This window comes from Aedes albopictus, chromosome 3 (genome assembly GCF_035046485.1).
Source record: "Aedes albopictus strain Foshan chromosome 3, AalbF5, whole genome shotgun sequence".
NCBI lineage: Eukaryota > Metazoa > Arthropoda > Insecta > Diptera > Culicidae > Aedes > Aedes albopictus.
This window is the reverse complement of record NC_085138.1, coordinates 112,494,661-112,520,487: the sequence shown is the minus strand read 5'-3', so window position 1 is coordinate 112,520,487 and position 25,827 is coordinate 112,494,661. Positions and strand designations below refer to the sequence as shown.

At 40.3% G+C, this 25,827-nt stretch overlaps 1 protein-coding gene and 2 long non-coding RNA genes across 3 annotated transcripts; 1 reads left to right on the top strand and 2 right to left on the bottom strand.

Annotated features, from left to right (window-relative positions):
• Positions 1-1,096: 1,096 nt before the first annotated feature.
• LOC109430465 (protein NipSnap) lies at positions 1,097-22,582 on the top strand. The gene is made up of 5 exons (XM_029876214.2): positions 1,097-1,379; positions 1,524-1,709; positions 21,331-21,496; positions 21,563-21,830; positions 22,082-22,582. Exons 1-5 carry the CDS (start codon positions 1,324-1,326, stop codon positions 22,228-22,230), a joined length of 825 nt encoding a protein of 274 aa, XP_029732074.2. The 5' UTR covers positions 1,097-1,323; the 3' UTR covers positions 22,231-22,582.
• On the bottom strand, positions 2,364-9,738 carry LOC134291710 (uncharacterized). Its single transcript, XR_009999247.1, has 2 exons — positions 6,273-9,738; positions 2,364-6,206 (listed from the first exon to the last, which is right to left on the bottom strand). It is a non-coding gene; the product is annotated as an uncharacterized LOC134291710 (long non-coding RNA).
• LOC134291709 (uncharacterized) lies at positions 22,211-24,132 on the bottom strand. The gene is made up of 2 exons (XR_009999246.1): positions 23,728-24,132; positions 22,211-23,662 (listed from the first exon to the last, which is right to left on the bottom strand). It is a non-coding gene; the product is annotated as an uncharacterized LOC134291709 (long non-coding RNA).
• Between the last annotated feature and the right edge of the window lie 1,695 nt (positions 24,133-25,827).

Genomic DNA, 25,827 nt, shown 5'->3' with positions numbered 1-25,827 from the left:
CCGGAAACAACATGGAAACGAACTGAATTTCGGATGTGAATCGGCACGACTGGCGGAAAAAAAAAGTTTTATAGCAATGTCCATAAATTGCTGCTTGATGCACTTAAAAATATATATCTAAGATTATAAACTTTAAAAAAAAAAATTAATAAAGCTGTGCTATGAAATACTCCTTTGATGAGAGTACAGGAGGGGGAAGATGTAGTAAATTGGGTACTTGCTATGAATGTTATTTTAATTGACATTATAAATATTAAAGTTGATGTTGCTATTACGTGCTTCAACACAATCTGGCAAATTTTCATCTATTAGTTCAGAGTTTATTTTAATACTTTAATAAAAATAATTTAAATAATACACATAATATTCAACGGGAAAAAATATATAAAAAATAATAGAAAGAAAAAAAATAAATACAGTGCTTGTTTTATTTTAACTTGTTTTAATTGCCAATCAATATAATTTTCTCTCACACATGATTATGGCAATTATGCATATATACAGTTGAAGTTCAGGGAAATTAAAATGAAGAGCTTTTACTTTATTCTTAGCTTTCTGTTCAGGGAATATTTGTTTCCGTGTACATGTTACTGCGAGTCATAACGGCCACAAATGTTTCTGAAGGGACGCACAGGTAACGCAACGTGAGAAACGCAACGTCAAAACGCAAAGTCGAACCGGAAGCGAGCGGCTCGGGTAGAAAAGCGAGTGTTAGATCATTCTGTTAACGATTTTCAAGAGCGAAAGTTCAAAAGAAAATTTGTGCTCCTAAAATTAAAGGAATAAGTATAATTCATTCCGATTTTTAATCACATTCCGTAAGCTTATCATCGAAAACACTACATCGTGGTGCACGATCTTTGTCTTGTTCTGTTCAAGTTGGGACAAACCTATGTCGCATTGGGTAGAATGTCACAACAAATTCAGGTTGCGACATTGTCGTTATTGTTGTGCGATGGTTGAATTTTGATTCACTGGTTCGGCATCAAGAAACCATTTTGACCTTTTGTAATCAGCCATAATCCCAGTGTGCAAAAGTGCGACTTTACGATAACCTTCAAAGCGAAAGCCCCGAAAGCAGAACGTCAAAAATCGCCTCCGCTCGCCAGTGCGATGGCTGTTTTTATCAGTCTTCAACCGTGACCAAACGTTGAAAGCAGAAAAAATCCTGTTGTTTTTGTTGCATTTATTATCGTTTCAAAATTGACGATTACTCCGCACGGAAAAGTTTGCTAAATAGTGTAATTAACCCATAACTGTTAGGAAAAAGTGTTCAGCTGAATTGAAACCCGCCGTGAAAAACAGCCGAACGGCAGCCAAAGAATGACCTTCGTTTCGCTACGCCTGATGGTGAAAGCCTTTCATCAACAACCGGTTAGGTAATGACTGACTCTTGCGCGTCCATTATTGTCCCCAAAAGGGATGGTGATGATGATGATGCGTAATTAGAGAAGGGACTTCGTCTCCCGCCCGGCGGATCAATTCCACGTTGAATCGAATGTTGCTTTGTACCGTTGTTGCAGGGCCCTTTCGACGACTGCGACGCTCGCCCGGGATGGATCGGAATCGTGGCTCAGCAAGCTGCTGGTCCGCAAGATCGAACCCACCAAGGAATCGCACAGCCGGATGCTGAGCGACAAGGAGATCATCTACGAACTGCACACGCACAACATCCGCCCGGACTCGGTCGGGCCGTACATGGACAATTAGTAAGTATGCTGTTTTTTTTTTTGGCTGGCTGTGTGCGTGTTTTTATTATTCCTTCGTGATTACAGGCAAGTCTATTATCGCTTGGCTTATCAAGAATGGGAAAATGGGAATTGTTTACCTCTAAGCGCTAAGGTGTTAATATCAATTATTATGTATATATATTGTAATTACTCATCGTAATAGGCTGTTTTACCTTACGCAAATATGCCAGAAAAAGGGCTACTTTTCCACACCAAATCAGCAGTGCTGTAATGTAATAATGTATTCCCTTTCTTCCAACTTCCCTAGCTCAGTATCAGGGTCCCATATAGCCGAGGCGGTAAACGCACGGGTATTCAGCATGACCATGCTGAGGGTGACGGGTTCGATTCCCGGTCGGTCCAGGATCTTTTCGTAAAGGAAATTTCCTTGACTTCCTTGGGCATAGAGTATCTTCGTGCCTGTCACACGATATACACATGCAAAATGGTCATTCACGCAGAAAAATAAATTGTAAACACAATTAAGTTCTAGTTCAAATCAACCAATTTTTCAGTTTACTATAGCGACAAACTGATTTCTAGTTTAAACTGAACTGTTCTATTGGTTTGATTATACAAATATTTTCATTTGTCGAAATTTTTGACAGTTTGTTGAAACAAACGGAGATATGGTATTTTCAACATGCAATAATGGATTGATTCAAACGACTGCACTTTTGCAACTAACAAACCCGGAATGTGATTGTGTTGGTGACGGCAGCTGCAGCGGCAGCTCGGATATCTATTTTTAGACCGTCGGTAAGCGGATGGGGAGGAGATCGACTAAAAAAAGACAAAAAAGGCGAAACCGGGCAACTTTTTGTGGATGCTGTCGTGAGTACCTGCGCGTTATTCATCACGGCCAAAGCTGCACTTGGAAGTTGGCGTGATGGATTTGCTACACCTTCTTCGTTGTGGCGATGTTGGGGTAAGCATTTTAAAGATGTGTGAGTGCTTTCGGACCATGTTTATGGTTTTTATTTTGTTGAAACAAATGAAATTATTGACGTTGTATGAAATGATGGTAATCGGTTGTTTTTATCGATAAACTCTAAATGAAAACAAAGAAATATAGCTTTGGAATAAGTAAATTCTCAGTTTGAAAATCAACCATGCGTTTTATTGTTTTAAACAAGCGCCATTTTTCTGCGTGTTGGCAGAGGAAGCTCTCAGTTAATAACTGTGGAAGTGCTCATAGAACACTAAGCTGAGAAGCAGGCTTTGTCCCAGTGAGGATGTTACGCCAAGAAGAAGAAGAAGCTCAGTATCATTCTAACATATAACGCCTACGAGTTATGCAATCAAGCGAACTGTGCCGCAATACCTACAGAGTAATAAATACACTAATCTATCACCTTACGCCTGGCAGCCACGCACCGATGTGTGAACCCTCTGCCTACCATACCTTACCAACACTCCGTCATCCGCATGAATTTGTGCAGACGCAGAGGAATATTCGGTCTAATGTGGATAAAAACTATTGCAATCATCCCAATCATCACTTCCTTCCACTTCCCCACGTTGACCTGCAACCTGATGTAGCAGGCGCCATTTTCGCCTAAAAATAGAAGATCACCAACGCTCACACACTGAAGATGTCTACTGAGTCCCCGACAGATATCTCATTGGTTCCTTGTGTGAGTGTAGCTGGTCTGGCGATACTGGAGTAGAATCCGCTTTGGTCAATCAAGCTCAAGCTTTTTTCCGGGATTCCGTTCTCGATTTCCTTTAGGAATTTCTCCTAGGATTACTAGAGCGATTCAGAGAAGGATTCCTTCAGTATTTGTTTTAATTCATTAGGATTTGCTCCTGGGATTGTTTCATTCATTCCCGAAATTCCTTTAGGTGAGATCTTCGCAGAATTCTTTCAGAGATATTTTTTTAACATTCAATCAGAGATTCTTCTCGAGATTCCATCATTGATTTCTCTGGCGATTCCTTTAGATATTTCTCCCAGATTTCCTTGCGGGTTTTTTCGTCAAATATTCCTGAGACTCCATTAAGAATTCCTTCAGGAGTGTTCCTAGGTTGTCCTCCGGGATTCCTTCAGGCATTTCCAACGCGGATTAGGGATTTAATCCAAGATTAATTTAAGCATTCATACAAATATTCCTGCAGAGATTCATTGAATGATACTTCTACCCAAGTAACCAAAAGTTCCGCTTCCCATGACAAAATGCACTTTCAAGTTCCGCGAAATTCAGATAAAGTTCCAAATGGAACTTTCTGGCTGCTTAAGAGGCTAACGATGAGCCTTGCTGGAACTTCGGTCACAAGTTCCGACAAGGCTCATTGTTAGCCTCTTAAGCAGCCAGAAAGTTCCGTTTGGAACTTTATCTGAACTTCGCGGAACTTTAAAGCTGCTTAAGATGCTACTCGGAACTTTGTCGGAACTTTTAAGTTCATAGAAGTTCAGTTCAGTAGCATTGTGTTTCAATGAGGATTAAATTTATTTTTTTTACAGAAAACAACTGTTTGAGCATACACGAATAAAAGACAAATATGAATTTATCAAATCAACGAATACTCGGCTTGAGCAAAAAAAAATTGCCGCCCATCGGATTCGAACCGATAGTCGCTGCGTGAGAATCCTGCGCTCTACCACAGTACTACACTTGTGGTTGAGTGAACAGCAGGTGAAGTCTGACTTGAATCGATTTTCTGTCGGCAGCTAATTTTGCACATTTGTACAGTAGTGAAGTTAGCTTTACATTATCAAGTGTCTCCAGTAGCGCAGCGGTAAGTCGGCAGGCTATCACGCAGGAGGATCCAGTTCAAATCTACATAGCAGCATCCTGTGTGAAAATATAATTATCAGAAGCAATTTCCAGACATGAATCACAAACCCACCAAACAGGGTGGGGGATGGGGTTGTGATTCTGAAAATCACATTTTTTTTCTGCATGAATTTTGTCAAAGTTCTGTCAGAAGCTGCTTAGAAGGCTATCCAGTGTGCTTATGTGAACTTTCAAGTTCCAAAATTACTTGAAGCTGCTTAGAAGGCTAATGAGCAGCCTCGAACTTGCTGCTTAGCTTATAAAGTACCCTTTTATCTGAACTTTTGGTTACTTGGGTACCCGAATAAAAAATACAGTAGAAAAACCGAACGTTGTATTGTAACAGTACTATTTAAAACCATATTTTTACAATAGACACCACTGTAAAAATAAAAATACAAAAACAATAAAATGTAATGTAGAACCTAATACAGTATATTGTAAATAAGATTTTTACAATATACTATACGGGTGGTTAAGTATCGTAACAATATAAAAAAATATTTTTCTCCATATATATTTTTTTGCAAAACCATACATTATATTGTAAATGAATTGTTATAAATACTGATACGTGGGTTTTAATAAACCGTACATTGTATTGTACACATATGGTTTCAAACAATAAAATGTACCGTAAATATATTGTTTTCAATTGTAGTTTCACTACTGGTTATACATTTAATTAAATGGTTTTGGAATGGTTCTCTTTTGTTATGTTGTATTGGTTTACATTACATAATCCATATAATGTTATATTATCTTGTCATTTTCCTCTTGTTAATGGCATCTTAGGCTTACTAGCATTATGAGAATGCGGAGAATGCGCTTTGGGAATTCTCCAGAGCGTTTTGGATAACCCTTCACATTGGATCGCCCACGTCTAAGTCTGAGTCGAGGTCTGAGTAATCTCTGATTGCATTAACAGTTGAAGCTTAGGCTCCCATGCCCCACCAGCCAGATAACTGGGTTTCGCAAACTAAGCATTATTTGTGGCAACACTTTGAGCGGCATGATGGAACTATGCCGAGCGCGCTAAGTATTATTAGACCACTAATGTAGTTGCATGAAGTGGGTGACGAGGTACATAAGTATCATTACAGCGTGCTTAACCGTTATTGCAATATTGAGGCTCCAGTTTGACTAAAGTTTGAAATACACGGAAATACATAACAACTCATGAGAAAACTGTCAAGTTCGATTCAAGTATAAGTTAGGTTAAAAAGCGAACCCGCAGACGAAGCTATATTAAAAGTCAATTCAGTGTTCAGTCCAGTCTATGTGTTAAAGATGGCTCTACGTCAAAGATAAAGTTTGTCAATCGCATTTGATTCGATTGTGGTCGAACGCAAGTTCACATGAGAGAAGAGGAGAAAATTCCCCTAAATGCAAATACAGAAATAATAGTGTTGAACTCATCCACTGATTTACGGTAATCTGACCTGCATCATTCCGGGTTGGCCTTCATTCGTATTTCTCTCATCGCACTCTACACACCTAGCCCACCATATCTCTTGGACCCCTGCTTGGACCTGCAGTTCTTAGAATAGGACATTTGGTTTACCACTGATTTAAACATGTTATTGATTTTCAATTGATGTTTCAACTTATTCACTTTTTTCTCTTTCCTATGAAAGCTTTCCTTTGCATCAAAAAAGTCACAAACATCAACAAAATAAAGCACGGAAAAAATGTTAAACTAAATAAATCTGGTGTTCGATTTGAATAGGTCGAGTCTGCATATGAATCACAGCAAACATACGACCTATTCAAATCGAACACCAGAAATAATTAAAAATTCACGGAAAAATAATGTTTCGGAAAAGTGAATGGTTCAAACGTAAGAAAAACAGTATAATATATTGTTACATAAAAATCCAATGTAAATGTATAGTATAGCAAACCATTTCATCACAATACACTTTATTGTAGCTGGTACACTGTATGGTGCAGGAATGGTTTTCACCATACACCCTATGGTTAGTTTTTATCCGGGTAGGGACTCTTCCTGGATTGCATCATTGATTTCTCACGGGATACATTTAGAAATTTCTCCAGGGTTTCCCCTGGCTAAGATCACAGGGTTCGACGGCATTAAAGTGAAGAATGTTAATTGTAATTCTTGTAATAAAAATATCACCTTTATCACTTAAGGTGAATACGTGAATATATAACGAAGCCACACCTCGAATTTTCAAGAGCACAAATTTGAGGAACCAAAAGACGGATTGCGCTGAAAAGTTGATCGATTACTGACCCGCTGGTGGTGACCAATCGATCAACTTTTCAGCGCAAACCAACCCACGGTTCTTCAGATTTGTGCTTTTGAAAATTTTAGGTGTGGCTTCGTTATATATTCACCTTAATGCGCCTCCAACGGTTCATTGTGAACCGGCTGCTACATATGGAGTATGGCTGATTTACCAGAAATGCTCGATAAACAGGAGGGACCTGCTCGGGCCTAGTAGTTTCTATACCCAGAAAACAGTTGCGGTCGATTGAGTCTGGGAAGGTTTCGAGAGTCGTTGTGAATCATAATGCAATTTTTTGTGTTTTGTGACGAGTCTCGGAATCTTTTTTGAGTCAGCAGACTTTGAACTGTTTCCTGGGCTTCCCACTATGTATTCGGTTAATTTTAACAAATACGCAATACAAATACAAATTTAATTCAAATATGAAATAATTAGTAATTTTCTAATACATATGAACAATAGCATTCTTCAAACCTTGACATGACGAATAAAGGCTCCCCCAAACCGACGCGACTCTTTTCCAGCGACACGACTTTTTGTCGCAATGTTTTTGTCGCGAAATCGCTGCGCACTTATTTGAAGGGGACCTTCCACACTGCGACGACGTCATCGCAGGCGACAAGCGACAGTGCAGCGATTTTTGTACTTGTCGCCGGTGTGTCGCGGCGCTGATTGCTGCATGCACAGTTTTCGTCGCTGTCGCGGGGCGACTAAGTTTTGTTTGTGACTAGTTTTCGCGTTGGTGTAGATGGTTGATGCGACGCATTTATCGCTGTAGTCGTTGAGAAAAATCGCGGCGATAAAAAATCGTGTCGCTGGAAAAGTCGCCTTGGTTTGGGGGAGCCTTAAAACAAATACAAAATCGACCATATGACAAAACCGGAACTTTCACACCTTCTTACCGTAACCTTCTGAGTCAGTACGCAGACAGTGTCAGTGTCTTACGACATGTTCCGTGCACGGCTGGTGAACTGCTTCTGAAAGATTACGTTCTCTATCCTACACTGAGAAAAAAAAAGTATAGTACTGCGAACCACGGCACTATGTTTAATTTTACCATTCCCAAATATCGTAAAAATAACTAAAAATTCATTCCCACGTGTGGTAATCGCGTGTGATAAGCTTGAGCGTGCGTCAAAGACTAAGCGCTATACTGCCACGTTGCAGAGTGTGTGTGGGCGATCGTACCACAACTCAGGTGCGCATGGATGCGAGTGCAGTGAAGAATGTTATTTCAGCATAAGCACATGAATGAGTAAGGCACTCGTCACCACATCCCCCTTTCTTTAATCTATATTCGCTCATGCATATAGTTATTTGATATTTGCCTGAAATACTTCCACTGCCTAATCCTATAAGCTCTGTTAACTCATTTCTATATAAATCAATATTCAACCGTCACTATTCAGCAGTTCAATGCAATAATTGAATCATCTCTAGAAAACTCGGACATGCAAAACACTCAACAGTTCTGACACTTTTATGAATACAAATATCGACCATCAGACCTCCATTTCTTCTTACTACTTCATTGTGAAACAAAAGACAAATCAATTGTGCATATTTCGTGTCTCAAAGCTTTAACTAATTGTTCAATCACTTCAGCTACCTCGCTTCAACAGTCAAAGGGAAAAACACCACTATTCAGATGTATAGCAATAATTCTTCATGATTTGTCAAAGTTGTGAATCTTATTTTATACAACCAATTCGACTTTATTTTCTTGAACGCTTTTCCGTCGATAACTCTAAGGCATTATAAAAACATATTCATAAATGTCATCCATAACGGGATGTATATAGTGTGTGCCAGTGGCCGTTACATAACAGTATGTTATCTAGTGTCGTGCTTGATTATTCTCTTTATATACCTATTTACAAACAATTCGTCAACAATTTTCCAGGATCAAAATGAAATGTTTCCTCACTGACATCCTGCACTTTTGAAACCAGGGGCGACTCGTGACCTTTTCGGCTACATGTTCAACATTTTTGTTTGTTTTGTTTGTCGAGAATATAAATAACATCGTATTACACATTCTCATACTTTTTTTATGTTTTTATGTCGAACTTGAAAAAAAGTATGCCGAATTCTATAAACATCTGCCTAATACAAAGCGAAACAGATGAATGATTATGACTTATGTTGTTATCGTGATTGAGTTTTAAATTTTCATTTTCAATGAGTGAAATTCAATAAACTCGCCGTTGCAACCACATCCAAATTTAGTTGAGCCTGCACAAAAAAATATTTGATTATTATTGCATATTATTTTTTGTTTGTATGAACTTTGTTATGCTTTTTCAACTAATCTAGTTTCATCTCAAACACGACATCGAATTAGACATCGAATTAGGATAAGTGTTTTTGACAACATAAGGATCATCAGATAAAGAATATATCTTGGCTCACAACCACCCGATCAATCCACTTACTTTAAAATCAAAATTGTTCAACATTTGCTAACGTATTGAATCAGTCAAATGTGCCAGTTCAAAATTGATTTGTGAGCTTACTTATAGAATATCAAATTTTGTGAAGTTTAATTCTATTAGCAGTAAACATGAAATTCGTTTATCCTTTGACTCCCCACTAAAAATATAATCCATCAAGCATAGTCAACAACACATGCGCCGTGTGCAGAAAAAAAAACATCCGCGTGCTACATTCGTGGGCTCTGTTTGTTTCATCCGCATACTATAGACACTATAGATTCCATAGACTCGCGAAGGCGAAGACTACTGTAGCCAAACGAACTGTCAGTTCGTGTAGCCAAACGAGCATGACGTCACGATTTCAATAGCGACAATGGATTGCGTGACGTCATATTCGCTCGGTACACTCTAAATTCACGGAAAAACACACTAAAATCGTATTGCTCAACCATGTCTCCGCGAGTCTATGGAATCTATAGTGTCTATACCGCATACGGGTACCGCCGTCACAACCAGTGCGATCTTGGGGAACGTTCAAAAATTACGTCCAACATTTGGGGGAGGGGGGGGGTCTACAAAAGTGTGACACTACGTGTATTAGGTATAGGGAAAATGCGTGACAGAGGGGGGAGGGGGGGGTCTAGAAATCCCAAAAAATTATGGACGTAATATTTGAATCTTCCCTTGGCGATGGACAGTCGGACCGCTTTTCAACACTGAACATACACCAACACAATGACAAAAATGCCCGTATGTATTCTTATCCAAACGGCACCCCGCATGTACGATGTTGCAGATGAACAGGCGACAGAAACATTGCAACCAAACAAATGCTCTGAGAGAGACGCAAGAGAGAAAAAACACTCCCATGCAACGCGACGGTTCGCACTGGTCGCTTCGTACTCTCAGGTCGGTACGACACCAGAAATGAACATGCATCAACAACGATGGTCGTAGAATGTAGCGCATCCACCGGTAAGCACGTGTTTCTCGTAGGCGTATTAAAAATCGTCGTGCGATTTTAATAATGAACGGTTTCAGAGTTTTATTTTGGACGCATTTTTTATGTGGCTCCACATGTGCAATGCACATGTTGGACATCCGGACGAGTCGCCCCTGTTTGAAACAAGTTTGCGGATTCGGCAATATCGTGCACAGCCGTATGCTCAGATAAATCTCTAAATGGTGTCTCAGCAAAAAGTATAGCAGAACGACTTCCGAATGTCAGCCAAGAACTGCAGAATTTGCTGAGATCCCGACAAAATGGTTGTTTGCTGATTGCTCGGCTATTTAGATCTCGACAAAACTTTGAAAGAAGTGCTGATGTTCCGGTAATCTGTCTTGAGTGTGTACGTAAACATGAACAGTATATTGATATCTTTTTCAGCAAATTCAATTGCGGTTCCTTTCGTACGATCTCAGTGAATTCAATCACAGCTCAAATAAACGCTATTTAGAAGATACTCAATCAAACAATTCCACTTACAAGATGCATTACAGTATTTGGAAACCTGAGTTGATTCTCATTATTCCACCAGTGAGATAACCATCATAGGTATGTATGGTATGCTGTAATGGTTATCGTAACGATAATGATAACATATGATGTTTAGAAAACATGCATTTTCACAAGGCGGAAATAGCAACCATGTGTATTTTTCACAACAGATTGATGATGAAGCTATTTTAATAGTAATAGTAATATAGTTGTATTTCTCAGGTTCAAGTAACAAATTGGTAGAATGGTAACTTTATTGATAAAAAAATAATAATGAAGATAAGCGTGCTTGATGTTGTCATACTTTATAACAACAAAGTCTCATTTTTGCCATTCTTGAGATCCCCTTTGATAATGTCTTCCATATTATTTCCCTTCGGTGGTGGTGATAGAAGATCCTCCATTTAAAACGATTCACTGATACGCTTTCCTTTTCTTCTCGAGGCCACGTCTCTACAAAGATAAAGCTTGTTTCCTAGCTTAGTGCTACATGAGCACACTCCCGCTGCTATCAACTGTGATGCCGTTTTGACAATGACCATTATGCATTTGTATATTTATGTCGTGCTATGCGCCGGGCACGAAGGCACTCTATGTCCAAGGAAATCGTACTTACAATAAGTTACCAACCATGAATCGAACCGTCATTACTGAATTGAAAACGTCCTGCTGAAAAACCGCGCGTTCACTAGCACGGCCATATGAACCCTTATACAGATACACTGGCACCGATTTTTTTTTTTGTCCCATAATAACATTGACAAGAAGCCTTATTGAATAAATTACCTTACATGAGCCAGGGCAAACGATTTTTTTTTCTAGGAATCCTACAATGGCGTCAAAGATATTTGATTCAGAAATGCCGGCGTATTTATCCTAGATCGACTGCAAGTAGATACCACCATGCTACAACACCGAAGCTGCTTTTTCCTTCAAGCTGATAAAATCTTTAGCTCTATCTAAGGAACTGCAAAATATGTGCTTAGTTTAATTCACGCAATGAAATAATTTGAATAACAGGGTTTGTTTGGATCAATTGAATTAAAAGATATTCCATGCAATAAAATGGATGAAAGAATCGGTGAATTGAATCGTAAGATTTCGTATGGAATAACGGTGAAATCAAGACCAGTATCATCTCCTTGACGCTATGGTATCAATGAATTTAATCATATTCGCCTTCGTGTTTCCAACTGAACCCAATCACGAACCTTTCACACACTCTCACAAACATTTTTCGCCTTTTTCAATGAATTTAATCATAATCCTCTCAGTATCATCTTTTTTGTGTACTCAGTGAATTTAATCACAGTTCTTTTGGCATTTGTTTGCTCTGCACTCAGTGCATTTAATCACAATTTTCTCAGTATCAATTGCTTCTATTTTCAGTGAATTTAATCACAATTGTCTTCGTGTTTTCAATCAAATCCAATCAAGAACCGTCTACACATTCTGTTAAAAACTGTACTCCAACATTCTCAGGGAATCGATCAGCATCGTTTTTTCGTCAGTGAATTTAATCACGGCTCTTCCAGCATTATTACTTCGCAAGCAGTGAATTCAATCACAATCTCCTCAGTATCAGCAGCAGCGTCATGGTCACGATTTTTTTTCCGCTGTAAAGTTCGCAGATTGTGAACAATCATCGGTACCCAATTATGTAATTTATGTTTAGTCCTTTACTGTCGGATCGATGTAACACGCTAAATATAATTTACACAAAATGCAATTTACACGGAAAAAATACACGGTAATGAATATTATAGCAGGATACCGGACTGGGCACACAAAATTTAATGGTTTTCTTTGGTACATCGAGGTCTAGAAATTAGTCTACGGTATCAGTGCTATCCTCTTTCAGTGAAGTAAATCTTCTCTCGGTGATATTACTATGAGTGAATTTAATCACAGCGTTCTGAGTGCTCTCCAAGTGAATTTAATCACAATACTTTTTGTATTCTCAGTTATATAATCACAACTCCACAAATTAACTCTCTATAAGTTTTCTTGTCAAACCTCCATTACTGTCAAGACAACCAATGACAGTCGATCATACTTTTACCGTTCCTCTGCACACAATCTTCCATAAAAGCCGCGAATGTCAGTTTTTTCTTTTATCAAACCACTTGTTTATTGATTTCAACATACTAAATGGAATTAACTACCATGTAAAGGTATTGACGACAATTATTTACTACAACCAAAGAGTATAACCCACAAGAATGATCAAACTAGCGATACCCAACTAATTGAAAATTTCGAGCAAGAAATGAAGTCATTTCAAATGTTGTCAAGGGTTTTTCCACGTTGACGAATTATCATGCTCTCATAGATCTAATACTGATCAACCTAATTGTTGTACCTTGCTAATATGGGTAATGTGAACCGGATAAATAGAGCTGTGGAAGAACTGAACAAAACATGAAATAATTTCGAATGAATACAACCCTTGCGATGAGTATTTTTTTTAAGTGACAAAAGACATTAACCATGTTCGAGGAGGATGTAGACAAACATCGCATGCCTCGATTCTACCTTGGTGGTATGCAAGAGAGAGGTTTCTGAATACACATGCTCGCTCAATTCCAATACGTGTCACTGTCAAACAGCCTGCGAGGGGGGGCAAATTAACAGCCTATGGTGGGCAGGGCATTTTTGGAGAAAGCTGGATATTAGTTTTGTACAGATGGGTTTGCCTTGCAAAAATGATGCTCTAAGATTTAATTAGAACAAAATATGTAGAAGAAATTGAAAAAAACTTTAGCTCCGTACCGAATTATAGCAGTGATATCTCTGAGCTGACTCCGTCACAAGATTCCCGTTTACCCTATTTGCAAATCAGTAGTGATTCTTTCACGAAAGCTCTCACATCACTTTCCACAAAGTGAATTTAATCACAGCTCGCACACATAGAATAATCAATTGATTTCTCATCTTCTAATTTCTTTCCATCAACGTTTTAGCTGCTTTCTCTGACATGCAGTTTTTTTTTACGACTCAATATTGTTCAAAATATCACGACAATGTTGATCACGATGAATATTTTTTTGAGAGATGACACGTCAGGCGCACAACGCTGAAATAATTAGGCTGACAACATAGTTCTGTTCAGCATGTCTGCTTGTATCATATTGATCCCACTATCTTCCTCGAACTAATCATGTCGTCTCACAAACGAATTTCAACTTTATTACAAATCCATCTACACAACCTACAACATGCAGAATTTCGACAAATTTATAATAAAACATCCTAAGCCACAATGATGATGCGAATCGTCAATTAAAGCTGTATCATCAAACATTTAATTGATCAACTATGATTTGATCATATCTCAAATTGTACCAAACCATTCTAACAGAACAGAGGAACAGCATCATTTATATAAGCGTTGTTGTCACCATACCACAGTTTATCATACTAGCAACGTACATACCTTTGAAAAGCAGAATTGTTTACATGTATAGTGCTTCGCCACCACCGATCTTTGAAGCGCTGCAGCAAATATGCCTTTTCACTAAAACGATTTTCACCCGCCCGCCTTTTCAAGGCCACCATCGGTAACCGCATGAGAGCGAAGTGTCCAAACGGACGCAAATCACATTAAATTCAACAAATTCACTTTTTCATTAAATTCTTCAAATGAAGCATTTTCACACAACGTAATCATCACTGCTTTTCTTTCACTTTTCTTTTCTTTTCTCTCTGCACAGACGCGCAAACATGTCGCGACAAGAGCAGCGTTGGCCATCACATTTTTTCAATTTTCTTCCAAATGCAATTGCAATCACTAATTCACACATTCACTGTGCACTCATTTTTGACGTAGGACTACGTCTCTGTTTTCTATACCCGGTGTCATTTCAACATTTATGAAACCAAGAGCGTTACGTTTGAGTGAAAGATTTTAAACGCTCACAGTACCTTTCCCACTGAACGAAATGATGAACAAATCCCGTTATCCGAGAGATGAAACTCCCGCGTTCAATTTGTAATATTCGGTGAACCTAAAAATCATTGATAAATAGTTAAAAAGTTGTTTTAAAGTTAGACATTGAAATCGCTGAAATCTATAAATATGGGTAGCGGACAAATTTTCTCGTTCAGTATACCAACGCTCTCTGATTGGTGCGCATCGTGGGGGCAACTACGATGCAGGAAGGAATGCGATCATGCGAGAGCTGATCGTCAGTTCCATTTCGACCACCGTCGAGGTGACACCTCGAGCTGGGCAGCGGCACATCGACTCAGCGACGACACTTGGCTATCGTACTGATAGCACCAGGAATCTCATTCACAACAGCAAGCGGCGGGCCAGTTTTCGATTGCGTCTAGCGTTGAGCGCGGAGAAAACCAACACGAATTGCGTGGCATTGTAAATTCATCAAAATCGTCCATTATTCAAACGGTTCTTTTCAGAGCCATCGAAAAAGATTTCTCAAGAGTTAATTGGATGAATTTCCACCCTCGATCGAGAAAGGTGTAGTGCAATGCAAGGACAGAGCGGCGTTTCTCAGCAAAAGCAAAGCCGGTCATTAATCGCATGCGCGGCAGCAAGCGGCGGGCCAGTTTTCGGTGGCGTTCAGCATTTAGTGCGGAGAAAACAAACACGCATAGTGGCATAGTGAATTCATTTAATTTTCTTCCTAAAATTATTCATTATCCAAACGGTCCTTTTAAGGACCATCGAAAATGATTTTTCAAGAGCTGTGAATCGAATAATTCCATTCCAACGAACGGGAAAAGTGTAAGTAGTACAGCCGAAAAGTGAATGATTTTGAATGCTTGGTGACTCAGCCAGCAACAATTATGACGTCTAATTGTTCCACCCGGACTTTGGCAACGCATTATCATATCCGGACCATTTTGCGTGAAAATGTTTCAATTCATTTTCCAAATTAAAATGATCTAAATCATCTAATATTTTGGTTACATTATCCGTTCAATGGAAATTTTCTCATTTCTCGGTTGATTAATCGTTTGATGCGTCTGGAGCATAAGGGGCGGGTCATGCAAACGAAATTAACTGAAAAGCCAGCCGAATGGGAGGAGCTTCATCTGCCAATCTAGGGGTATAAAAGCAGTGTTCTCTGTTTTCTTTCGTCATTTTCGTTGGATCAGTCAAGGAGGTTGGAGGTGGATGTCACCTCCAGCAAGGCAGCAGCACAACAACCCAGCGACTACTCTCGGCTATCGTGCTGATGATAGCACTTGGAATCGCATCCATGGCAGCGGCGGTGGGCCAATTTTCGACGGCGTCCAGCATTCTCCGCACTCCGCAGCGAAAACCAACACGCATTGCATGGCATGGTGAATGCATCAAAATCGTCCATTATTCAAACCGGTCCTTTTCAGGACCATCGAAAATGATTCCTCAAGAGTTAATTGGATAATTTCCAACATCGATCGAGATGTAGTAGTGCAACCAAAAAGCAAAAGACAGAGCATCGTTGCCAGCAATAGTGAAACTGGTCATTATTGTAATCCACGGCGGTCCAGTTTTCGGTGGCGTTTATCATTCAGCACGGAGAAAACCAACACGCATTGCGTGACATGGTGAATTCATGCCATTTCGTTCCTAAAATCGTCAATTAATCAAACGGTCTTGTTCAGGACCACCGTTAATTATTCCTTAAGAGTTTGTGAATCAGCTAATTTCATTCCATCGAACGAGAAAAGTGTGGTGCAATTGAGAAGTGAAAGATTGAATACTTGGTGGCCCAGCAATAATGATGAAGCCGGTCACTAATGGCCTAATGGTTCCACCCGGAATTTTACAACGCATTATTCTATCCGAACTATTTTGCGTGAAACATTGTTTAAATAAAATTAAGTTTAAACATTTTTCGAAAATGTTCGAAGGTGAATATATGACGAAGCCACATCTAGAATTTTCTAGAGCACAAATCTGAAGAACCGAATGTCGGTTTGCGCTTGATCGTTTGGTTACCCGCTGGTGGTGAATCGAAATTATCCAATCCGTTCAATGAAAATTTGCTCATTTCTCGGTTGGTTAGTTGCTTGATGCGTCTGGAGCATTCGGGGCGGGTCATGCAAACAAAATAAACTGGAAAGCCAGCCAAATGGGAGGAGCCTAATCTACTAATCAAGGGGAATAAAAGCAGTGACCTCTGTTTTCTTCCGTCATTTTCGTTGGATCAGTCAAAGGGAACGGATGTCAAATCCGCAGCTGCGCACCAATCCTGCGATGACTCGGCTATTTAGCTGATAGAACCAGGTATCTCATCCACGGCAGTAAGCGATGGCAGTTTTCGATGGCTTCCAGCATTCAGTGCGGATAATTTTCAATTGTCTTGCCGAAATCTCCTGTTATTTAAAAGGTCCTTTTCAGGACCAGTGAAAATTATTCCTCCAGAGTTATGAATCGGATAATTAAAAGCGACAGACTGAAAACTTAGCAACAGTATAGCCGGCCTCTAATTGTTGTTCGCGTAACTATACAACGTATTGTTAAATCTAGAATATTTCATGAAACTGCAATCAAAATTATCTAAAATTTCGTTAACAGCAATTGAGTTGTGTCAAATACACATGGCGACGGTTGCGCCATCTGTTCATTTCATAGCGGCAATTTTAGTTATTTTAATGATTGTTGCGATCGCAATATGATGTTTGGGAAGCTATGGCTTAACGCCTTTCAATATTATAATCATTCTTTCCTTTCGATGAAAATTCTTTCAAATAACGGTTGAACATATATCTTCAAAATAAAATAATACTCAACCCTCAAGTGATGGCCAACCGCGCGAGTTACGGAAGGTTTAACTAATAAACATCTTATGAATGCGTTCAGTGAAATGGATCACATAGGTAACAACTTTAATCAACACATCACTCCGCCGAATTGAATTTTGCCAGCATACATTGTGTAGGCCTTTTATGTGATAAATCCGTTATGCATTTATTTACGAAGGTCGGACAACAATGACACGAAAAATCAGCTGATTTAAGACTTCAAATTAAAGGGCCCATTTTAATATATAAAAGTCGGAACCTCATTCCAGCCTTTGTCCTACGTCAACATTGCGGTTATGTCTCAGACATTACCCACCCCTAGTTTTTTCCCAGAACATTCCATAAATTAATTATCATCCTTATTTTCCGCGTCATTTTTTTTTATCCTCGTCGCCACTTGTGGTAATCGCGTGTGATAAGCTTGAGCGTGCGTCAAAGACTAAGCGCTATACTGCCACGTTGCAGAGTGTGTGTGGGCGATCGTACCACAACTCAGGTGCGCATGGATGCGAGTGCAGTGAAGAATGTTATTTCAGCATAAGCACATGAATGAGTAAGGCACTCGTCACCACACCACGTACCACAAATCAATAAAAATTACCATGCTTTATGGTAATTGTAACATAGTGATGTGAACAATATACATATTCAGCAGTACTATTCGACTTTTATCATTTGTTGAGCAAACATAGTAATATTGACTACAAACATGTTTGCTCAAACTTTCAACATATTCGAGCTCACAATGCATCATAGTTGCTGTAAATATTTAGATGTTATAATAATTTTCCAGTTTGCTGTTTGTCATCTACGTCTCTGTTCGCCATCTTGAAAGCGTTTGCCGGATTCCAGACCGGAATAATTTTTAGTTGAACTAGTGCAGACTTGTCAAAGTGCCGGAAAAATAGCAGAGGTCACTTGTGCGGGGAAAATGTGAAATCTCCTCTCGTCATCCGGAGTTACCGGTCAGTCGGTCAACACTCTCCGTTATCCACATTCAAACAGCAAGAGGTAAGTTGGAACAGTTGAAAAAGGGAGATATTTTGCTCACATTACCCGGCTACATTCTGAACCTAGTTCTGAACCGCAACAACTATCTTTTCAGGTCTTATTTCCTACATCCCTTCCCGGACCGCAGCGCTAACACCTTGGCCAACACACACGACGGTCGTTTAAACGCAATTGCGAAATCCGCCTGGACATCCGGTTCATCAGAACCAGCACTGGGCCTCCGCATTGCTCATTCTGCGTGGTGTTCCCCAAGTGGTTTGCCAGCGGATAAAAAAATATTCCGTACCATTATGTGTTCGAGCAAACTATGCAATTTTAAATTCCCGCTTAATTTTAAGTATATTATTTATTCATGTATATTAAAGTATATTAATAAAATATGACATTGTGTAAAATAGTTATTTATACAACGAGTTGCAAAATGATGATTTTTACAGCACGAGTCGTATATTTATCCAACGAGGCTTGCCGAGTTGGATAAATACGAAGAGTGCTGTAAAAATCGAGTTTTGCAACGAGTTGCATACAACATTTTTTGCAATGACCAACATTATTCACTAGAATATGATCATTTCCGTCAGTACCATCATGTTTCGCGGTAGTTCAATGAGACCGACCACGTGCTCCAACATACTAGACCTGAAGTTTGGATCAAGCAAGCTGTGCTATAACCAACTATAACCGTCACAGTTTGCAAGCTCTAACCGTGGAAACGGTGGCAACCAAGGTGGAAACTCAGATTGTTGATCAAACAATTGCATTATGGTTCATAATGCAACCGAAATGAGTTGCATTATGAACCATAATGCAACTGTTTGATGTAGTGCAAAAAAGTAGGCCGTTTCGGAGTCAAAACGGCAAGTGTAAAACAATAATTTATAGTGCCGAGTTGCAAAAAAAAATTTATTGTTTTTTTTTTTTCGTTTGAGAAAACAAACCAAAACTACCGCTACCAGCATTTCACCATGGTCCACTGCACGAATTTATGCTGGCCTGCTTACTCTCACACGAAATTTGACGTTTGAGCGGTGTCGGCACCGCTCAAACGTCAAATTTCCCATGAGAGTAAGCAGGCCAGCAAAAATTCGTGCAGTGGACCATATGGATAGTGATAAACAGCATTTCGATGGTTGCTCTTACTATGTCGTTATTCATTCGGCATGGTAAAAAACACTAAAATATATGCTTAAAAATAACCACAAAACATAAACAAAAAGAGGCATGGTAAATGTAACCCCTTCAATGGTTGTTTCAATTACGAACCATGGTCTACCAAAATCAAGTGGTAAAAGTTTTTAATTTGACCCTCGATACAGTCAGGATTACCATGTCCCTTTTTTCAGTGTATCCAAAGGCCTAGTGAACTGTCGTTGTCCGCGCAAACGCGAGACGCTTATGCGCACAGTGATGGGAGAGGTTACGAATTCCTCCCTGGATGCGTTCATGGATATTTTCCGGACTTCATCAACGACTGCTTCTGTGCTTCTTTCATTGATTTCTCCCGGGTTTCCTTTATTTTTTCACGGTTCTTGCGTTGGAACCTGGTATTCACGGCATTTCTGAAGGATTTGCCGTACGGTGAAGATCTGGTCCGTTGTCGACCGGCCGTCGATGAAGCCGGCTTGATAACTTCCCACGAACTCATTCGTTTTAGGTGACAGACGACGGAAGATGATCTGGGATAGCACTTTGTATTGCATTCAAAATAGTGATCGCTCTGAAGTTCTCACATTCCAAATGGTCGCCTTTCTTGTGAATGGGACAGATTACCCCTTCCTTCCACTCCTCCGGTAGCTGTTCGGTTTCCCAGGTGGCCAACTTTTCTGGGTTCATCTTGATGAGTTCAGCTGCGATACCATCCGCTGCACTGGCGTTGTCGTTTCCTCCGTTGCCGTGGTCTCCTGTGTCTACGTTCGCAACGCCATTCAGGTGCTGATCGAAGTGCTGCTTCCACCTTTCGATCACCTCACGCTCGTCCGTCAAGAGGCCTCCGTCTTTATCCCTGCATATTTCGGCTCGCGGCACGAAGCCGTTGCGGGATGCGTTGAGCTTCTGATACACACTAAGATTCAGATTTTCCAGCTCAGTAAAATTTTCGCTGAGTTCTGTATTTTTTTCATCATTTTACTGAGTTCTCAACAGCAGATTTAACTCGGTACGCTCGGTAATCATTATTTACCGTTCATCAGTAACGATATTTACAGTTCATCTGTAATTTTTGACAGTTCATTTACAGAACTCGTTAACGCATTTACAGAGTATTCAGTAAAAGGGATAACCGAGCGTACCGAGTTAAATCTGCTGTTGAGAACTCAGTAAAAAGATGGGGAAAATACCGAGCTGATCTTAGTGTGTAGAACTTCCGTGTTTCTTGAGAACGGCCGCTTATGTTTGTAACGTTCCACGTTCTGTCGGGTCCCTTGCTGCAGCATTACCGCCCTAGCAGCGTTCTTCTCCTTCAAAACCGTTCTGCACTCTTCGTCGAACCATTCGTTTCGTCGATTCCGTTCCACGTACCCGATGGTGCTCTCGGCTGCGTCGTTGATGGCTGCTTTCACTGTACTCCAGCAGTCCTCTAGAGGGGCCTGATCGAGCTCACCCTCGTTCGGCAACGTGGCCTCGAGATTCTGCGCATATGCTGAGGCGACATCCGGTTGTTGCAGTCGCTCTGGGTTGTACCGTGGTGGTCGCGGTACCGTACATTGTTGATGACGGAGAGTTTTGGGCGCAGTTTGACTATCAACAGATAGTGGACGGAGTCGATGTTGGCGCCACGATAGGTCCTGACGTCGACAAAGTCGGAGAAGGAACAAATACCCTGATGTCAAAAACACTCGCTAATAGTTTTTTTTCACAAATGTTTCTCCACAGCAAAAAGTCGGTGGAAATCGTATCATCGAAGAAGAATCTAACCATCGAATTGATCGGCTCATGGAGTGTCGAAGTCGGCGATCTGGATCAGTGCTTGCATCTGTGGCGTTATACCGGCGGATTCGAGATGGTCGACCAAACCAAAAAGGTGTTGCATGACGACCCTGTGAGTGATTTTTTTTTGTTTAGGAACGAGCTACGACATCAAACACATGAAAATTATTTATTTTAGGATTACGTCAAATTAACCCAGGAACGGGGCACGTTCCTTCGCTCGCGCCATCTGCAGTATCTGCTCGCGTTCAGCTACTGGCCACAGTTAGCCCTGCGCCAAGATAAGAACATCTACGAGATTCGTTCCTACCGACTTAAGCCGGGCACCATGATCGAGTGGGGCAACAACTGGGCACGGGCCATCAACTATCGCCAAAACAACGATGAAGCATTTGCCGGGTTCTTCTCCCAGATTGGTCGGCTGTACAATGTGCATCACATTTGGTGTAAGTTGTGTTGCAGTAATATTTATTTATTTATGATCTTTCCATGTTTGCCTCAAAGTTTCTGTTTTTCAATAAAAGAAACACATTTTTATGATTTTTACGCATTTTTATAATTTGTTAGATCTTGAATGATTTACATATTTTAAAACATTATAAAACATTCATATTTTTCCAAAAAATCTAAATTAAATCGGACGTGAATCACTGAGAATCTATTCAAACACAATCTAATATATTAACCGTTTCCCCAGGCTACAAGGACCTTCTTTCGCGTAAGGAGACCCGTGAGTCGGCTTGGAGGTCTCCGGGCTGGGATGAATGCGTTGCCTACACCGTGCCATTGATTCGTGAGATGCATTGCCGAATTTTGATCCCGACTGAGTTTTCCCCTACGAAGTAAAACCCGAAGCCAAATGGTTGTCAATATGTAATTGCAACCGCGGAGATGGACCACTTATAGCAGCGCATAGTGGGGTCACTTTTATTATCTTCTTGAGTTGTAGTTTCGCTCTCCAGAGTGCATTTGTTCAATTTAGACATTTGTGGTCGAAATTTGGGCTAGCAGTAAAGAAAAGAGTAATGCATTTATAATCAAGTGTCTAGAGCAAAAAGTGAAAATAATTGCGTAGAACCGGAGATGTTTGTTTATGATTAAATTATGGAAAAGTTTTCGATAAATTTTGCCTCAACATTGTTTACTTTATTTTCAATTGTTTCAAGATCGTGCAAATATATATATTTGTGTAGTAAAATTGTGTATGGTTATTTTATTCTAGTATTTCTCTGTGATGTATTACAGTTCTGCTGATTGATATTACAAATACCGTGACGTCAACAGTTGGAATTTGTTTTGAAACGATGGTCGCAATTCTTTATTATACCAACGAAGCTATCCATGAAAATGTTTGACATTTCTCAGATCATGAGGAGGAGCCTATGCGTATACGGAAGGACGATTTCCAAAGCCTAGTCGGTGCTTTGCTGTATGTTGCGGTAAACACCAGGCCCGATATAGCAATCAGCGCGTCTATTCTGGGACGAAAGGTAAGTACCCAGCCAACACACGATTGCATATGATGTTCAATAGGATGCTAAAGTGGAGGCGATATGCATACTCTTTACACGCGGTCAAATTGAAGCATGTACGTATACGGCCTCCACTTTAGTATCCTATTCCACATCATATACGACTTCGTGTTGACTGGGTAATCCTACCCAGGCTGATTGGACGGAGGCCAAACGAACGCTGCGGTACTTGAAGTCGACTGCAGATTTGAAGCTGGAGCTTGGATGTCCTGGACAACTGGAAGCACATGTTAACGCCGACTGTGCCGGAGACCATCGAGACCGCAAATCTAACTCGGGATTCATCTTCCACTTAGGAGGACCAATTTCCTGGGCTGCCAGAAAGCAGCAGTGCATATCGCTGTCTTCCACTGAGGCGGAATATGTGGCCTTAGCTGAGGCCTGCCAAGAGTTGCTCTGGCTGCAGAAGTTGATGAAGGACGTTGAGGAAAGACCAACTGGACCGATCATCGTCCGGGAAGATAATCAGAGCTGTATAGCGATGCTACGAACCGAAGGAGGAAGCCGAAGGACCAAGCACATCGACACACGGTTTAACTTCATCCGGGATCTCGTGAGTAGGAACGTTAACCATGTCGAATACTGTCCTACAGGATCAATGATCGCCGACGCCCTGACTAAACCTTTGTCGAGGGTGAAACTGGAGTGCTACCGGAAGAAGGTGGGACTTCAATCGTTGCAACTTGAGGAGGAGTGAAGGTGTACAAGCTACATCAAAATTGAAGCCCAAATCAATCACATCAACCCTGTAGTATAAATAAGTAATAAACGTTAGAAGTAGTTTGACTCTTGAAGAGATCGGTTGTTTTACACTCCGCTAATAGTGCGCTGGACAGCGGACCTGGCCCTCTATCCAGCGCACTGTGCCCGACGTACGTCGGACACACGGTTTAGGAGAAAAATCGATTTTCGCGTGTCAAAAATTCCGATTTTCAACTGCACGAACAATAAATACAGTAGACGTTCGGTCGGTGCAAACGGTTTAACTGCAATGCTTTTTAACTGCAAGTCCGGTAAGTGCAACAAATTTGCAGTTATCGCACCGCCAAACGTCAAAATGGTGCGCCATGTTAGCCCAAATGAACAGTCGGATCACGTTCACGGTTATTTTTTGTCGTTTGACAACTTGTTGACATCTGTCAGTCGTTGCAGTTACCGAATTTCGTTCGCTAAGTGAAACGTAAACACGTTGCAGTTATCGAACGTCTACTGTACTATGATGGTCCCTCCAAATAGCTTCCCAAAGGATTTTTGTTCCACTACAGTAGACGTTCGATAACTGCAACATGTTTACGTTTCACTTAGCGAACGAAATTCGGTAACTGCAACGACTGACAGATGTCAACAAGTTGTCAAACGACAAAAAATAACCGTGAACGTGATCCGACTGTTCATTTGGGCTAACATGGCGCACTATTTTGACGTTTGGCGGTGCGATAACTGCAAATTTGTTGCACTTACCGGACTTGCAGTTAAAAAGCATTGCAGTTAAACCGTTTGCACCGACCGAACGTCTACTGTACAAGCCCCAGGTTAATCATCATGACTCTAGTTGATAGCCCTAATAAAAATGTATTATACACTGGCGATTGGATGAATGACTGTATCATTCCATGTACAGTAGACGTTCGATAACTGCAACATGTTTACGTTTCACTTAGCGAACGAAAATTCGGTAACTGCAACGCCTGACAGTGTCAACAAACCATCAACTGACGTAAAATGAACGTGAACTTCATCCGACTGTTCATTTGGGCTAACATGGCGCACCATTTTGACGGATGGCGGTGCGATAACTGCAAAATTGTTGCACTTACCGAACTTGCAGTTAAAAAGCATTGCAGTTAAACCGTTTGCACCGACCGAACGTCTACTGTATGATCAAGATGATAGCCTGAAAGGGTTGTTAAGCACGTTGTATCATATTTTTCTATTAGGGAGGGGGTGTTGAGCAGTGGCGGGCACGTTTGCCGTTAGCCGTTGAAGCATTTAGGACGAGCATTTGCTTCTATTCACGTCACTTAGCAGTTAGGGTAGTGGAGGTACATAAAATGTGTGGAAAAACGAAAACATTTTGGTTGAAGCTATCGAACGTCAACTGTAATTTTATTTTTTGCACATTGTTGCCCAATTTATCACTCAGAAAAAAATCTATACTAAATAGTATACATCCCACACTATTTCACTATTCGCCTGGTTGACCCCAAGCTAAGTTTAAATGCAGATAATACTGGCTCAGTATAACTTTGACTTACACGTAATCCAGTATAAGATTGATATACCTAGGCTAGTTTAACTCTGAATTATTAACCCTCGAGTAATCGCGCTGTTGTATTTTGTACAACACGTTGAAAAAAACTCGCTTTTTGTACTCCGCTTTAGTGTGGTGCTGACGCAGGTAGTCAACCGCGCGAGTTACGGAAGGTTAATGTTATTTTGCGTACACTGGGAAACAAATCTTCATTCCTTCTATGTGTCCGGGACATGGATTTTTGCAATGGGGGTAAACAAATGTTTTCCATTAGTGCGACTCATACTTTTGATGAGGCACCATACAGCAGCGACTCATACAATTTAGAGCACATACTATTCATGCGCTAATTTGACTGCGTAATCGGGTATTGGTTGCACATACTTTGGATATGGTTTGGCACATGGATATTTGCCATTAAGTATGAGGCAATTTTCTTGAGTGTAGAAATTGTTCTTGTTTTAATAACCTAACCAAAATAAAACAAAATTAAAGATTACGACCAATAATTTATTCATTAATATTTAAAATAACACAGATGCACACGGTTCCAAAAATCCTCCACTATGCTGTCCTGGTGACAATCTCCACTTCAGCATGATCCGCCGGTTGCACATTTTCCACATACTGGTTTGCGGGATTAAATAGCCGGAACAGGCC